Source organism: Corapipo altera, unplaced genomic scaffold (genome assembly GCF_003945725.1).
Source record: "Corapipo altera isolate COAL_440 unplaced genomic scaffold, ASM394572v1 75, whole genome shotgun sequence".
In the NCBI taxonomy this organism is placed as follows: domain Eukaryota; kingdom Metazoa; phylum Chordata; class Aves; order Passeriformes; family Pipridae; genus Corapipo; species Corapipo altera.
The window spans coordinates 12,554,801-12,573,177 of NW_020884887.1; the positions used below are offsets into that span (position 1 = coordinate 12,554,801).

The 18,377-nt window shown below is 41.1% G+C and overlaps 1 protein-coding gene across 2 annotated transcripts in view; it reads right to left on the reverse strand.

Moving 5' to 3' along the window:
* SPOCK1 (SPARC (osteonectin), cwcv and kazal like domains proteoglycan 1) overlaps positions 1 to 18,377 on the reverse strand; it is a 264,847-nt gene that overhangs the window by 111,570 nt on the left and 134,900 nt on the right. For both annotated transcript variants that reach the window (XM_027643334.1, XM_027643333.1), the window contains one exon: positions 1,733 to 1,847. In XM_027643334.1, coding sequence (XP_027499135.1) covers positions 1,733 to 1,847 — 115 coding nt within the window. The remainder of the gene's footprint in view (positions 1 to 1,732; positions 1,848 to 18,377) is intronic.

Consider the following 18,377-nt stretch of genomic DNA (forward strand, 5'->3'; position numbering starts at 1 on the left):
AGGCATTGCCCTGGCACTGGTGATTTCAGAGTTAGCTATACACTGTGCCTGGGAAACCACAGCTCCCTTCTGCTGCAGCTCTTCAGTGGGTCGCAGGGGGTGACACAAATCAGAGCAGTTCTGTCTGGGAGACTCAGCAAGAACAAAGGTGTTGCTCCCTCCATTACTTTTTGCTGAGCCTACACAGTGTGTAAAGCCACTAAAGCAAGTTGATAACGATGCATGAAGTGGAAAACCCTCCTAGAGGACACCATGGGTGTGCAAAACAACCACAACAGTGCTGTGTTATTTGGTGGTTCTTACTCCATGTGCCCACACGAATATATTCAGGTTTTCACCGGTTTTAAATAGGTGAAACTCCACTCCTTGCAACGTCTTTACTCCAGGTTAACACAGCCTTAAATACGACTGGAGTCAGGTACAGCAGCACTGAGCTCAGGCACAGGAAGAGCAGAATGCTGTGGGACTAAAGATGAAAATCTTTAGAGGTGCCACTCCACTGATTCAAATCAGCAGAGAATTTGCCCTGGTTACTCCCCTCCTTGACATGTCTCCCCTCTGAGGCAAAGGGAGCTGGGTACCTGGAGAATAAAACCACTTTAGGGTTCTATTTGCTGCTGTCACACATCAGCAGTAGCTCTTTCAGCATCACAAAACTTGCTGGAAACTGTTTGGAGAATTTTCAATGTAAGTTTTCAATACTTTTCGATTCATCTCCATAGTCACAGTGCTGCTCAAAGGTTATCTGAAATGGCTGCAGGCAGTGAGGAATCATAGAGAGATCACATGAAAAGCAGCCTGGTTTCTGCAAAGAAAGGATATTCAGCTCCTCTGTACCATTACTCTGAACCATTTTGACTACTTTGGGGACATTAAATACTGGAAATAGCTCAGAAAGCATTTGGCTCAACATCTATGTCTATATATCACAAGGACTACTATATAATGCAAGTGGTAATGTAAGCTACATAATGCCAAAAATGTCATTAGGATGTAAGCACTGCCCATAGGCAGACTCCTTCCATCCTTCCAGGGATCATTCTAGATTGAAAGCCAAAGATTAAACACACTGCCTCATGCACATTACACCATTAACTTTGTATTATTGATCAAAGACAAATTATTCTTACAGGATCAGCTTCCTCAGCCAGGTATCACTGAGATAAGATTAAATATAGTCCCAGTACTTGGGAATCAGATCATCCTGAATGGCTCTGGAGATACTCAAACCCAGTTTCCTTACTGGTTCTACTAGTTCTGCTTCCCAAATAGGGCAATGTTAGTTTGTTTGATCCACATTTGTTTTTAAATTCCTTAATTCTGGGGTGTTTGCAGCATATTTCAACTCATGAGCAGCAGGCTTTTCTTCATTTATTCATAGCTTCTCTCGGTAAAATTCTATGGTCTAATTTGAACATCTTGGCCAAAGCTTGTAACATATCTGCTCCATTTGCTCTTAATTCAGTCCTTCAACAGTCAGATCTGGAGCTTTCTGCAATTATGTGACTCCCCATGGAGATGCTCTACAAAGTTCCACCAACATTTTTTTTTGCAAACTTAAGCAGAGGTTTGATATATTTTTTAAAAAAATTAATATCTTTTAATTACTTCCAATTAAATTGCTGGAACCGTAGATGTCTCTGACATATATTTAGGGTTTTCAGGTTTTAAAATATGCATGTTTGCTGCTGTGAGAGGCACAGACCCCTCAAACCACACGAGGTTCCCTCACCTGTGCACCAGCTGCTTGCGGCTCACACAGATCGCGGTCTCGTAGTCGTGGGTGACACACACCTTGTGTGGGCTGCACTTCACCTTCAAACAGGGATCCTTGGAGGGATCCAGGGCTGTAAAACACCAAACACGTCAAAAAAGAAAGTGAGAAACGGACACAAAGGTCTCTCCTGGCTGAGGGATGACAGCTGGTTAGAACGGACACTCCCCCGTCTGAGCAAATAAAGACTTTGCCATTTTACAGCATGTGCTGCTGCTTTCAGACTGCACGTGAAATAAGGATGTTTTCTATTGTAGAAAGATGTAGAAAGACAGATGGAGAGCTTAAAGACTGACTATTGAACAATAATCTGAGTCTAACTTGCATTCCCATTACTATTAGACACAAGACTTTGGGATGAAGTTCTGGTTTAACCATCTATATCACACTGTTTATCTCATAGAAAAGTTATGATGGGATAAAATATACTCACAAATAACAAAATGAGTGGTATTTTAGAAGCTAACTAATAACTGACATACTGCAGAGTGCTAATAAATTTAATTTCACAGATGCTGCATAACAGGCATATTATTTTGCAGAAATTATTTTTCATTTTTACAGAGAAGCATCTCCTGTATTTAAAATGCTTGAACAGAAGAGCAGTAATAACAATAAAATAATCCTGGGCTTTCATACAACAACTTGCATCACCAGCACTGCTGTTGGAGGTTGGATTAGAGAGCATGACGTGTCTCAGAGCAAATATGCCCAAGCTGTTGTCCCATTTGAAAGGTATCTCTCTAAATCCATTCTCTTACAGAAGGATGTTCTAAAGATCAAGCAGTAAGACACTACGTGCCATGATGAATTACGAATGTTCAAAGCATGGTTAAGTGAATACTTTCAGAAGAAGGGCAGTCTCAGCCACACTGAGAAATTTCAAGAAGCGATTTTTAGAGAAGTGCTTTTCGGACATTCTTTTGCCATGGATTTGACTTGCTGTTCCTCTTCAGCATGTCTTCAAATCCCACTTTACCTCTCTCATCCTTCCCCATATCGCTCTTGGTTTCATTTTGGGGACTGTATAAAGCTCCTACTGCACATTATGATAACTGTGCCTCCCTCTTTCACTGAACGCCCAGAGAAACTTTTCAAAGGAGTCTGTTTGAGGCACAGGAATTGTCAGTTTGCTACGTACCAAATTTCTTGGAGAGCAAACGCATTTCCAACAGGCAGAGGATTCTTCTGTGTTCCTGTAGGTCTTAAGAGCTGCAGCTGTTCTGTGCTGGGTTAAACAGCCACAGCTACAAGCTCCTGCCACATTAACACTCATTTGGGACGGGCAATTGAGCTTCACGAGTGCATATGTATTTACTGGAATGCCTTTGGTGCAAGACTGGGGGTGGAAATCGTAAAAACAAAGCAAAAGTGCTAAAAGCTTTTCCTTTTAAAACCATTAAAAGTGATCGAAGAGGTGAAATGAGCAGGGGAGGAGAAAAGACCATCTGTTTCCTGCACTGTAACAACAAGGCATCAACATTTAATGCCTTAGGAAAACACATGGGCAGGTTAGAGGGGCCAGGGTCTGTCCCAGTGGAACCACCAAAGGCTGACATGGCTCTTCAGGAGGGTTTTGCTGTTGCTTTTTGGTGTCTTTTTTAAGTCAGGCAGATGAGAAGTATCCCATTCCCTGCCCTTTGCATTCCCAGAACGCTAAGAGTGAGATACACCCTCTTAATCCTCTTTACTCTCCCTGGAGACCGAGTTAGAGACTGAGGCAGATCTTTGACAGGGATTGAGATATCAAGGCACAGTTTCCTTAGTTATCTGCCTACCAGGATATTCTTAAACTGCAAAAGAGAGTGAAACACTCCTCCTGCAAAGCCTTTGGAGGGTGAGCACCACTCAGAGTGTGCAGGGTCAGCAGATCGTAGCTTTAAGGGGCTGAGATAATTCAAAGGTCGTTCCCACACCCACAAACTTAACGAGCAGAACTTCTGCTCACTTGCAGCTGGCCTTGCTCTGCTGCTGGAGCGCAGGCATGTTGTCTGCTTTTGCTGGTGGCACATCCTCGATGCAAAATGCTGCCTCGACAAAAATCCCTGTGCAAACTGGCTCAGAGCCCAGGGCTGAGAGCTGCCAACAGCACTGGGCTGCTGGAGAGCACACTCTGGCCTTGTGCTCGTGGTTTTCCAGCAGCCAAACCTGCCTGAGTTGGGATGTGGGTTCAGCCTTGAGAGTCAACCCTGGTTTGGCAGGAATAAGAGAAGCAAAATTTTGGCCCATATGGTCTATGTGGCATCATGCACAGTTACAATACTTACCATTTTTTCCTAGTAAACTTTACTCTAATTGGAGAATTTTATCCACTTCAGGAACTATTTAGGTTTTCTAAGGCAGTGAAAATGCACACAGGTCTGAAATAGCATCACACTCTACATTACTAGTAAAAGAAACACGGCTTTCAAATATTTTGCAATTTAAAATTTGTCTATCAAAAAAAAAAAAAAGTATATGAATGGAGTTGAAGAATTTGAAGAAAAGCAACAGGAAAAAGAATGGCTGGAAATCCCAGTCACTATCCCCTTACAAATCAGGTCCCAACCTCAGTGTTTTGCTACTAAAAACTGAAAAGAATAATAATGTCGACAATAATAAATAAAGCTTTTCCCAACCTCTGTGTTGGATTAATTATTTCATTTATGGTGGAAAAGCTCATGAAAATCCTTACATGGAACGGACAATAGAAGTATCATTTATTATTTATTACAAACAGCCCTTATATAGAGTTCAAACCAGTAGCAGGAAGTTTATTAAACACAAGCTAAACTTCTTTTTAGAAGACAGTAGAAAAAACTCATGATGTGCATTATTATTTCCTGAGACTTTTGTCCACTTATGCAGAATGTATGATCCATAGGAACAGAAAAGTTCCAAATGGGGCTTTATATGTCTGCAAAGTTCCTCAACGTGTTCAATACATTTGGAAGGTTGTTCCAGTGCTAAGCAACACAAGCCCTAAGGAGGGCTCATAATAAGAAACAATTTCCGAAATATGCTAATCAAAGATCACGGTTTGTTAATCAGATTTCTCCCTGACTGGGAGCAGATGCTCATCATTGGCAGGAGAACACACCCTTGGGAATAAGATGAAACATAACAACCATATTTGTCATCACAGTTCTTTTTGTCCTAAAGCAACGAGGATGAAATCTTCTCCAAATGAAGAGCTAAAAGTAAAAATAAATAAATAAAGGGGGGAGATGATGTTATTTTATCAGCTTGAAAGGAAAGCTACAGCCACCCCTTTCTACGTCGAGGAGTCTGCACTCAGGTCTGTCTGCATAGTAGGAGCAAAAATACCTTAAGCCTGGCTTTGAGATGTGAACATTTTCCCACTTTTTCTTTAGGCTGAGTCTGAAAGTAAAACTGATGGTCAGTTAATCTCGCCTGACAGTGGCTGAGGATTCATCCAAAATTTTGGTGAGGGGATACATTTCCCATCAGTATTGGAATTCAAGATCTCACATGAACATAAATTCTTTGATGAAAACCCATTGCAGTCACCCTGCCTATCATTTTGGGAGCCCAGGCTTCATAGTTTCCTGTTCTGAGCATTTCCCATGGTCAAATCCCTGCACACTTGGTCTCCAAGGGAAGTGTCCATCCCAGGAGGCAGCTGGCTGAAATACAGCACTGCCCATCTTTCAGTGTAATTGTTTTCAGAAGCTTTTTGTCCTGGGAAAATTCAGGATGTCTGGCTTTTCACCTTGGCTCAAAAATCTCCCTCTTCCTCCCTTCACACCCAGAGGTTTCTGCTGCTGACATTTGCTTTCTGCCCAGCTGTCCTGGTACTCAGAGCTGCAAAGTCTCTTCCTGTCTGACAAGTGAAGAAGTGTTTAGATGGGTTAAAGTTTCTGCTTCATTGGTCACAACATTTTTGGAAGAAAATTGTACTCTGCAGGTCAGCTGATTGCACTGCAAAGGGAAAGGCTCCCCTACATACACAGTGACCCAAAACCTGTGCTCGACCCATTTATATAAAATAGAGGTGCAGCATCAGAATTCCTGTTGCTGAGACAAAAGACTTGCATTCCTTCTTTTCTTTTTTTTTCCCCTCTAGCTTTTATTATGCAGAGCAACCTAAATTCTCTCTTAAAACTATAAATCTGCCATGGTTATCTCAGAGAGAGAGCAGAATAATTGGTAGATATAAACACCAGGGATTGCACCAGCCTGCTAACAACCTTGTAATGGCATGTTGACATTGCTTTCCAGTACCAGAAGGACTACAGACACCAAGTGCATCCCAAATCCCTTTCCCTCCCAGCTCCACCCAGCAGACCAAAGAACTTTCCCTTATGAACTGAGCACACTTTCCTCTCCCCTCCTTGCACCGTTCACCAGAGGCTGTGGGTTTGCAATATAAATCAGTGTTGCACAAAGACCCACCAGTAGTGTTTGAGATACTTTTCTATTAAATTTCATGTTTTTATTTATTACCATGCTATAAAAGAAGACTTATGACTTGCAGCAAAATCTTAGTTCAGTCAATGGCAGCAGAGGGAGGAGTTGCTCTCTAAGCCTGTGGCTCCACATGCTGTGGCAATGGGTCACTGTGTTAATCACAACAGAGGGAATTTTCTTTTCACACATTTGACTTTAAAAGGGTGATAACAAATAAATACTTTCAGTGTCTCACAGCAATGGATGTGTAATCCTGCAGAAACTGTACAACTAGTTCACGACAAGATTTATGAGCTTGATTCTGGTTTTATGACCACTCCTTAGGGGAAAGGGAGTAATTTCAAAGTGTGCCTGTTTAGTGGAGCTGAAATGAACTGCACAATCAAAAAGAGACGGCATTATGTAAATATTGGGTTTTCTGTTCTCAAAATTGCCTGCCAATAAGTACTATGATCACTCAATGACAAAAATAATGCAGTGTCAAGAGCACTTGCTTTTATTCAATCCCCTTGGATCTGTTCTGACTATATGAGAAAAGAAGAACATCTGTTGGGAAATGTATGATGAACTAGAAAATGAGACCTGCTCTCTTCAATGCAAAGGTCCCAGGGTATATTTTAATACAAAAGAGATCGATAATAAAACTCAGTCTCTCAAATAAACGATGCATTACATTATAGGTGTGCATTTCAGTATGATTACGTGTTACTTGATTCCAGCTACAATCCACGAGCAGGCACGAGAAGGAAAGCACAATTCCTGGCTGGAGAGGTCAGGAAACGGGCAGGAATGGGAAAGGCAGGAATGGGAAAGCTGCAGACACAAGCAGGTCTGGACGGAAGGCTCTGATTTCATGTGGCTTCCCCCCCACCCAGCATGAAGCTCAGATGGCATCTTGTGTTAAACTTCAGACCCAAGAGGGAAGGTCTCAAATCAGCATCTTGTCTCCACTTGCAGCACAGTGACAACCAAAAAGAAAGGGTGACTGAGGCAATTGAGTGGTGGAGTTTTACTACACACTTCCATGAAAACCCTGGCATGGCAAATGTCTAAGAAGCCATTAAGCAGCTTAAACATGTGTTAGGAAAAACCCCTACAAGCTTTGCTGCTGATTTTTGCTGGGGAAAGGGCACGTTCTCAATGCATGATGGCTAAAAACAGCTTTGCCTTTAACATTTTGGTTGTTCCAAGTACACCACAGCCTTCCCACCAAAACCAAAGCTTCTACAGCTCTAAAGTACATGAGGAATTGATGCTGTTTTTCCCAAGGTGATCATGGTCATACATATTCAGTTAAAGAGCACTCAGGTGAGCGCTGCTCTGCTTCTCTGGGAACACATGGGAAGTTCCCAGTGCTCCAGTGGAAAAGTTCAACCAATCCATGTGCTGAGGTTAGACTCTCACAGGGTTTAACCCAAGTGCAGTGGGTCTACTCCATCCCCTTGTATGAAAAAGACACTCCAGTAAGCCTGGGATGGACTTCCAGGCTTTTATAGCCATTGGAAAGACCATGTTCTTTGTTGGAGCTGAATGTTAACATTTATTCTCGGAGCTGATATTGTTAATAACTCTGTTTTTACGAAGAGTTATTTAATAACAGATTACAAGGCCCACCTCCCATATAAAAGCCAATAATCACCACTGGTTTTTATCCTGCTTCTGCAAATCTTGGCATAAGTCATTCTGCTTCATTAGGGAGAAAATTGGTGTTAGCCCTTCCCTAAATTTACAGGAGAGCATGTCTTCCGTTAGTCAGCTCAGATATTTCAGTCTCTCTGTCTCTCCTCGGAGCAGTTTGCATACAGAAATCAATTCAGCTGAAAATTAATTACTGTAAGCCTGAATGTTTCAAACATGTATATGAATTATTTTCAATAAATGGAATTTCTCAAGGCAGTTAAGCAGTGACATCTCAAACTGTCAGCATTTGTTCCATCACTGCATAGTATTTTTGTATAGCTTTTTTGTACAGCTTTTCTTTGGAGCACTCCAACATCTGAGTGGCTGGAGATGCTGATATAGTGCCACAGAAACATCTATTTTAATTTTTACAGGCACTTTCAAAAATCACTTCTTAGAACTGACATATAATTGCTTTTGACATTGCTGAGGGCCATCCAAGGCAGAAGATGCTTCAAAGGACTCTACAGATTTCCTTTCTGAAGCAAAGGATAAGAACCTGAGTATTTAAATTAATGTCCTTGACGAATCTACAGAAATCCAGTGCAGTGAAAAAAACAGGGAAGAAAAGAAAAATAAGATAGGACTGTAAGTTGGGAAATGTGCTTCTACTGGTGGATGTGATAATCAGTCACAACCCTCAGTGCAGGTGCCCTTTTCACACAGAACTCTCCTGCCTGCAAGGCAAAGGTTCAACCAACATGCAAGTGTGGCTCACTTGCACAGTTCAGTGGAGTGTGATCTGGCACCAGTGCCACGATGCTCCTCTCAATTCCAAGCACTTCCACTCTGGGATAATTTGTGCTTGCACATGTCATACCCTTGGGGTGCTTTTCTGCATATCCTGCTCAGCTGAAAGTAAAACAGACCTAAAAAAACCCAACAGAAGGACATTGCTCAGATGTTCCGTTCAATTATTAATTCCAGGAAGCAGCGGGGTATAAAAATTACCCCATTCTCTGGGACTCAGAGGGCTCTGCCATGTGTTTAATGACAGCAGCTCTACAGTCCCCAAAACCCCTGGGGTGATCCAGCTTCAAGTTCCTGGGATGCAAGTGAGAGCTTGAAAAACTCCTCTAATTTTGAGTTGGTGGAATGTGAGGAAATGCTGCAGGACCCAGGTCTGCAGGATCTCTCCTAACAGAGCTAAACCAGGCTCAGCCCTCTGCTGAGGGCAGTCTCTCACCCAAATATCAACACCCCTCCAGCCTTTCTCTGCTCTGCCAAGGCAGGCTGGGAGAGCCACTGCTGCCCCCATCCCCTGCCCCTGGGCTGCCTCCCAGCCCTGCCATCCCTCTTCTGGAATGAAAAACGCTCCCTCAGACTTCCAGGTTCGATTTTCCAGAAGAAAAGAGAGAGAAAGACTTGGGTCTCTGCACTGGTTGGCTGATAACAGCTTGTGAGATGATTCTAAATCAGATTTTAGCTGAGGCTGCATTTTGCATATCTGTGATTGAACGTGGGTCCTGTGACACCACCTGATCTCCTCAAACCTCCAGATCCCAGTGCCAGAACAGAACTTTGCGTTTCTCTCCAAATCCCAGAAAGATTTTAATCTGTTTGCTGCTGGGAAAATACTGAAAATATAAACTACAAAGATTTAAAAATATCCAGGCCGTGCAAAACACTCCAAACCATCATAAATTTAAAAAAAAAAAAAAAAAAAGGGAGAGAGTATATTTAAGATAACTTCGAAATTTCTTTATCCTTGGACTTGACAATCCTATGGTAAGTTTGAAATGCTGGATATAATTTTTCCTGTGAACTGACCTACACTAGGTTTTCTGTTACAGAATTATCATTTATTTAGTGGGGTTTCATTTAATACAAATTACTTTACTCTGAGGCCAATGAAAATAAACAACGTTATGCCTTCTTCTGAAAATAATATTTTAAATTATTCATGCATAATTAAAGATATACCTTTCCCATTTCAGATTAATACAAACATATATTTTGATTTGCTTGGAAAGAAGTCACATGGTACATGGTGAAACACTTTTGCAATGGTTTTGAAGCTCTTATAATTTATAATTTAACTGAAGAAGCAATGTAATGGGAAAAAAATTACTGTGATTTAATTCAGAGAGCCAACTCATACGATACTGAACCCTTTTCCAACTTTGATTAAAAGCTATAATGAAGTGTAACACTGTGAACTACGAGTAGAAAAAATAAAATTGAAACAATATGGAACTCCTCTGTATTTTTCACAGAGAAAAATCTCTTACCAATCAAATTTTATTATTCTTCAGTAGATATTTTTAGCCATTAAATCTCATTGCAAAACATGAACATCACGCATATCTTTTAATGCTTATTTTTAGAGGTACTGCAGAAGAAAAATGGCACCACTCCATGATGATTCCATCAGCAAATAGTGAAAAACAAGGACCAAGGGCCTGGTTTTACAAATCAGTATTTCAGTATTTCGGTCTGCATAATTACAACTCTCTTCTAACACAGCACTGGAGAGAGATAAGCAAGCAATAAAAATCCTGGGTGTGAGTTCTCTGCCAGGCTGACGAGGTTGCTCTGTTTGTCCACAGCCTGAATGTCAACGTTGTTCCAGCCACAGCAGTTCCAGGCCCCCCCTGCCCGTCCCTGAGCTCGGGTTTAAATGTTACACCAGAGAAGACATCCAGCTCTGCAAATGGGAAAAACTCCACTTCTGCCATTAAGTTCCTGTGCGTGTTTGCAAGGATGAATGAGACAGATTTTGGATCCAAACATTATCAGCTACTGCACATAAAATACATAAGCTTGGCCCTGGAAGTGTTCAAGGTCAGGCTGGACTTGAAGCAACCTGGTCTAGTGGAAAGAGTCCCTTGCTCATGGCAAGGGGTCAGAACTGGTGATCTTTAAGGTCCCTTCCAACCTAAACCACTCTGTGTTTCTGTGATTTTATACTTAATGAATAAGGTAGAACACTGATAACATTCTCTGGAACAATATGTCAGGAATGAATTCCCAACTTTACACTTTTTCTTAGAGTTCTTGACATCTCAGTGCACGGGCAGTCGCTGTCCTAGTCAATGGGTCAGGAAGGAAAAGACACCCTTACATTGGCTTCTTGTTCTATCCTTGCCTTTTTCATCCCTTGGGATCAGTGAGTTAGTCACTCTATGCCTCACTATCTTCCCCAGCATTTAAAACAGGGATAGCAACACTAACTGCCTAGAAATCACCCTGGGACTCCTGGGAGGCAGAACAGAACACGAGCAAAGGACCCCGTGAAAGACTTGTAATGAAATCACTTCAACACAGCTAAATTCTGCAGAACTAAGAGCCATTTCATGTTCATTTATGGTAGCCTGATTGTCTCCATGGTAACGTGGGCAAAACACTTCATTTTCCACACCAACAGAGGAAGATTTGTTTCCATATTACATTAGTTTTAGTGCGCACTGAGCAAAACAAACACAGAAATAAAAGGCTCTTCAAAGAGTGATTTCATTAGGGAAGGAGCAGTTTCAGTCCCATCACATGGGAGCAGCTCCTGTCAACCTGATACCACTGTGGAAAACCTTACAAGATGGGCAGGAACACCTGTGGATTAGGGATGAAAGGGAAAAATCACAGATTTGTATTTTTACAGGTAAAGAACTTATTGTTAGAAGAAACCACTAGGATTATAAATTTATGGGGATTTTAGCCATGAGACATGATCAAAAAATAGCCCAACAGAATGAGATGCTGCAGCACAGGCCTTGTACTTAATGTAGAAACAGGAACACACCAGAAGTGTAAATTAGCTGGGGGCTGACTGGTGTAATAGATTGTTGCCTAATGGAATTTTCATTGCTTTTGAGGGGAATTACCTAAGCAGGAAAAGATGAAGCTCCTCTATGGATAATCAATTAGTCATATAATTGATATCTGGAAGAGGCTTAAATGGGAAATAAATGAAAGGACAAACGCCCGGCCTGCCTGGTTCTAAAGTATAGTAAATATAAATACAGCAAAGACAGTTCCTTTGTCTAGCTGGAGCTTAACAGTGTTTGGAAAATCAGGGAGAACCTAATACCATTCCTTACTCCACAGTGCAAAGAGAAGCTCTAGTGTGAAACAAATAAGGATGAAAATTCACAAATTACAAAATCATTTTGTAAAAATTAACTCCACTCCGCTGGAATCGACCAGTAATTGCTGGAATTGGGTCAAAGGCAGAAATTTTGAGGTTGGGAGTTTCTAAACAGTGGGAAATCAGTGACTTTTCTGCACAGAATGAGATGAAAGGGTAAAATTAGCAGCTCACCTCGGGAGTGGAGAGCAGATTGTGAAATGGGCTGGAAGACAGAAAGTGGTCACGAGGAAGGGCATTAGCACTGCAATTCAGAAGTGTCTGAATTGACTACACTGAAAATATGAAGTTATAGGACTTGTACCACACTGCAGAACATACATACACAAGGAAAAAGCCAACACTGAGCTCTTCCTACAGGTTTTTCTTTTCTTGCTACACTTCAGTTGCTGGAATCTCACGATCTGATTTTTAATTCACGCAGCCTTCAGTTCCTCTCTTGGTTTTGAGACCTCAAAATTAATTTCTAACAACAAAAGATCACCTCTACAGAGCTGCTGTTAATCAAAGTTGTCTTTGTATAGTTCTCTGGTAAATGCCACAATTCTGTTCTCATTAATGCACTGCAGGGCATCTCAATAAGCCTTTTGATAAGTGATTGGTAATAATTTTTAAACACACAAAGCCGATGTTTAGAAGGCTCTAAATAGATTCATAGTTTAATTAAAATGCTTTATGTTTCTCAAAAAATAGGCATGGATGAAGATATCATCTGACATCTCTTGCCAGCATTTAGCCAAAGGAATTCTGAAAGAAGATCCTTTATGAAGAATTAAAGTTTGAACAGTTCCTTATGGATACTTGAGTAACTGTGTGGAATAACTAAAATGTTGTTTTGTCCTTTTCCCACAGAGAAGGAGCTGAAGCTGCCTCAGGCAATACAACAGCAAACTCTGTCACCTGGCACTCAGCAGGGGAGCTAAAATCGACTTCTACAACAGAGGAACAACTGTTCATGAGAGAATTGCTTGATTCCTGGAACACCCGGGCAAGAAATACCTTGAAAAGGAGTAAGATCCCTGAGTTATGAAGTCAGACTGAATTATTCAGGGTTCCTGATGTACATGTTACTTTTTTATTAGAACAAAGATGAAACATGGAGTGCTAATAAAAAGGAGCCGTGTGTATCTGTAAAGCTGAATAATTCAAACACAAAGTAACAATGGAACTGGAAACTGCGTTTTACTCTCTTTCAGGGATATATATTATATTTCCAGAGTCAGCTTGTCTGATCTATCTCTAGATATATCTGGAGGCATTGCCCCAAATGCTTTTTGGATTTCAAACAAGATCCCTGGGAAAAAATGACAGTCAGAAATAGAACCAGTACAAGGGCGACCTTAGTGTTAAGGAGGAAAAAACATTTCCATTTATATAAATGTGCTGTGACGTTGAGAAAGCGGAAATTTCATTGCAGCACGATTTATCCATTCCACTGCTGCTTCTGCAGAATGGATTTCTATTGGCTTTAAATCAGTAAATTGTCATTTTAATAAGGGTGCATCATCACAAAGAGGTACTTCCAGAAGAGGTTGAAGCAGGGTGTGCAGTAGGATGGACTTCCAATGAGGGGGTATCTGCTCCTTTCTGTTTCCTCCTCCCTCCCCTGTTGGGTTTCCACCATCCCCCTGTGATACTTGGGCTGACACTGAACTGGGAAAACGAGTTTAGCTTGATTTTGCCACTGCCAAACATTAAAATCTGCTCAGACAAAATGTGTTTGTCTGACAGGAATACCGAATTTCCATTTATAATTCGGGCAAGATAATTTTCCAGCTGATTTCACAGCACTTTGCAGGATAGAGATGCTGCCAGAAAGCCTAACTCGAAATTTTCACCCTAAGTCACACCAGACCAAAGACTGCAGACAATCTGAATATGTCAGGTGTGCAGGAGAGAAAAAAAACTAACCAAGAGCTTCATGTTCTGAGCTCTGACGCTTTTTCAACACTTGGGATGTTAAAGTAACTTTCTTTACTGAGATTCAGAGGTGGAGAACAGCTGTAAGAACTTGTAAGCCTGAGCAGCAGTTAAGTTCTATCCAATCAGCTCTATCACAAGCTTTAGCAAGAAACACTGTCCCAGCAGCTTCTCCTGTTGCCACAGAGGTAACCTCAGTGTTCAGTACCATGAAGTTCATCAACAACAGAGTAAAAATGTAATTCTGCCCCAGAACTCCTGAGAGCCTTTATGTTACGTGTTACAATTTGGAAGCAGGGAGTCCGTGTTTCAGTTCAAGGTGGTTAATTCAGACACTCATTTTAACCATCCTTTGCTTTTTCACAGACGGTACATGTGGAGAAAAAAAAAAAAAGGTGAAGCCACTAGAAAAATATAATTAAAGAAATATCAGTATCTTGGTGTATTATTCCATGTGTTTGGTACAAATGAGCTACGAGGAAATATCACAAGAACTCACATTAAACTACAGTAACAGCCTTTGTACTAATGTGCAAGACCTAATGAGGGAATTCCTTTCTCTCTTCCTCACACAGTATCAATTTCATGCCCTATAGGTTTTTAAATGGCCCACAAATCTTGGTGATTTGTTTTTTTTCCTCTAAAGGAAGACGACCAGAGGAGGGTTCTTAATGTGAGTTGAACAGTCAATAAGAGCCAAGATATTTATTAGGCATAATCAGCTTCCTGAGCAGGGCAGGTTCTATATGGGACATGGCCATTAGTGCATGTGCAGCCTTTACCACTGGCTCTCACTGTCTGCTGAAGGTGGATGGTGGCACACTGATGTTAAAATATAAAGACAGATTGTTTTTAAAGGCTTGGCAAACACTTCAGAACAGTGGGTGTCAAAGTGCCAATGTCATCGTTTCAGAAGACACATCCTCCTTTCCATGGATTCTCTCAGTAACTCCTCCCTAAAGTTTCCTATCCAGCTAATTAATTGAGCAGCCTCCCCGAGCTGCAGGATGATTTGAAACTCAGCATGTTCTCCTGCTGGTAATTTGTTACTGTGTCTAAATTTCACATCACTTAACTATGTTTTCAGGTCGATTTCTGGATCATTTGGTTGTAGAACAAAACAGGACAAAGCCAAAAGGCCACGGCTAAAAGGCTTTCTGACCCTTTTTATTGACTTGAAGCCTGAGAAAGCAAACAAATGAAGAAGAAATTCAGCAGGCTCATGATATAAATACAGAGAAGTGAAGTATATTTTTACAGGCAGTGGACTGTTGTGATTTTGTAGTGAAATAAAATGAACATATAGTTGCTCCTTTCTGTGAGTAACTTGAAACAAATTACTCATTGTACTTGAAACCTCTGAGTGGTACAGCTGGAGTGCTGATCCTTTTAAATGCTGTTTACCCACATCTTCCTCTGCTGGCATTCACTGGCAAATAAAAATTGCTCTAGAAATGTCAGTGTCCACAAAGAGCCATTATGGGCATGGGAATTATTAATTGACTCTATCAGAGATGTGCAAATTTACAAATGGCCTTATTTGTGCAGACACTTATCCTTTAATGATGAAACACCAGATATTATCACAGACACTGGAAACTTTGCTTTCTTTGGGATCAGGAGTTCACTTTCTCCCTTTAAATGGGCTTTGTTAAATGACTCACAAGATAGAACCAAGAGGAAAGTAGGGAAATGCAAGGCTTATCTTGGTCAGTGGGAGGATTAAAACACTTTACTGCTGACACATATGAGAAGAAAATGCACAAAAAAAAGAGAAACAAATGGAAATACAACAACAGTAGACACAGACATTCTTGGCACCATGGAAAAGCTGATAGCTGGGCCATACATATTACTGCTCCTACTGTGTTTTAAAAGAGAAAAGGGAAACCAAACAGTAGGGACAGATTGGGTCGATGACCCCATCTCTGTATGTTGTTATGGTGCCAATACCATTGTCTCTCATGGTTGATAGAGTTGTCAGAGAGAGGAGACTGGAACAGCTACGATCTTTCATTCCCATTTAATGAATAATTCACATCTCTGTTATTTGCTTGAACTGCTGAATGCTGGGCCTCACAACCAGATAATTAGCTAATAAAGAATAGGGGATTTGGTGCATGCTTCACTTACCAGTTTCTCCAAATTAATGTAAAGATGACAATGTGCATTCATACACACAAGCAATGTAGGAAGGAGAAATCCTAAAAGCATCCCATAACTACTAACATCTTGATAATGCACATAGCTTCAAAATGATGTTAAAATTTGTCCAACACTACATTTGTGGTGCATATATTTGCCATAGAGCACACACCATTGTACTGTCTGATCTGAAATGATCCCACATGTTCCTGCAGCTGAAATTGGAGTTGGAGAAATCCCCAGCTGATAATGCCTTCTGCCAGAATGGAAGCTTTGGGCCCTCCCCAAGAAGATGATCAACTGGAAGCCACTTTATTACATCAGGTTATACATTTAACCAGAGTGACATTATCCATCAACACTTACAAGCTTCTAGACTCCTCTCACTATTTCTTTGAGGTTTAGTGTGCCCATTATCCACTGCCCTGGGTCAGACCACAAGAACCTGCAAATGCACAGCACAGGCTCAGATTTAGTGGGAAAAGATAGAAAGTCCCTAAGGGAGTGTTGCTGCCCCTCAGTGACATCTCAAGCTGCGTCCACACTCCCACATCAAGTTTCTTCCTCTCCAGCCCCATGAATTTCCCAAATCTGGTATAAAACCAAATTGTAACACTTGTAATTTTATTAGAAAGGCAAGTGTGCTGCCAGTATTTTGGTAACATTTGAAAGAAGTATTCAGGACATAATTTGTCCATCACAGAGAGAAAGAACAGGGCATGAGCCCATCTGTCTTCTGCCTGAACCTGGTCCAGGCTTTACTGGGGGTACACTGGGGATCTGGTTTAAATGGGCTGGCAAGAGCAGGAAACAAATGAGGAACAGTTAATGAAGTAGAATGTGAGTGAGCATCAGCCAGTGTGATAGCCTGTGATGACTCTGAAATAAAGATATGTGCTCTTCTTGGAGGAATTACAGACTCCTGAGGCAAATCTTCAGCAGAGAACGCCTACGTGAAGAGCCCCCAGGGAGCACTTAATGTTATGTGAAGAACAGAAGGCTCCATGTACTGGTAACTGTGCATCTTTCAGTGGGAAAAAAACAGACCTAAAAAATGCCAATCAACTAAAGCCCTTGGAAATGCATGAGAGAGAGAGAGAGAGAAACACTAAGAGACACAGACACCAGAGATTCTTTTTGACTGTTGCATTTTCTGTGGGCCCAAGGTCCAATTACCAAGGCCAGTATTTTAAGTGGTGGTGAACACAAGCTGAATTTAGCACAAGGCAGGGACCAGGTGACTATGTGTTCAACTCAAGCTCTTATCCAAGGTGCCTGGCTGAATGCCTGCTTTGAGAAATCTGTGGTTTAGAGAGGTATGACCCACAGCTTCTCTGTGCAGGGGTGCTAATGGTGGTGGGAACTGCCATCTCAGTAACACACCTTCAGACTAAAGCATTTTTCTAATAGCTGAGGCAATTTGAAGCACTTGGTGTTTATTCCATGTGTGCAATCCCTTAAAACATTCTGTTCCACATTTCCTTACAGCCCGTGTAATTCAAAGGGACAAAACACACAAGTGTAAGTTGCTCCATTTGAGAGACCAGAACAGAAAATGAAAACATATCACTTAAATCTGACTCGCTCACACTTCCATTTAAGTCTAAAAAAAATCGAAAATTCTCCAGTGTTTGACAACTACCAGTTGGGAAATTATATTGATGTGGAAATGTCAAGACATAAACATACCAGGTTGGAAACCATCTCATTTAGCATTAGATTCCCACACTGCAGGCATCTAAAACCCAACAATTCCTCTGACTTGGTTTTTGACAGCTATCTGAATATGAGATGAATTACACCCCAGAGTATCTATTTGTCTGTATCCATGAGAAGCAGAATCCAGACAATCAGATCCATAGTAACAGACACCCAAATGCAGACAGATGAATCCCTGCTGCTGTGATGATACACCCTAATGAGATTGCAATAATCCACAGAGGAAAAAAATGAGACAGCTTTGGCAAGCTCCTACATTACTGAGGTGCTGCTATTAAAAATATTTAATTACTAACAACACTACCATGAAAAAGAAGGCAACTAGAGGGATTCTCACACAATTTACTTGTGAAGAATTCACAAAATCTGTCTTTCGGATGTTTAATCTGGGCAATTTTTAAAGTGTTTTCTTTAGATAAGGATAAAGAGAGGGCTATCTTATCTTCTGTTATTCATCAAAAAAGTTCAGAAAGCACTCCTGATTTGAATTTAGTCAGCAAATATGTCAACAGGTACCATAAGTACTTACGAAAGAGGCCATGTGCTCAGCCCTGTACCTCAAATCAAGGACCTGTCCTCGCATATCTTTGGAATGTTGAGGTTTAAAAGCCTGGTAAGCAGGATTAGGGGTTCCCTGTTTAGACT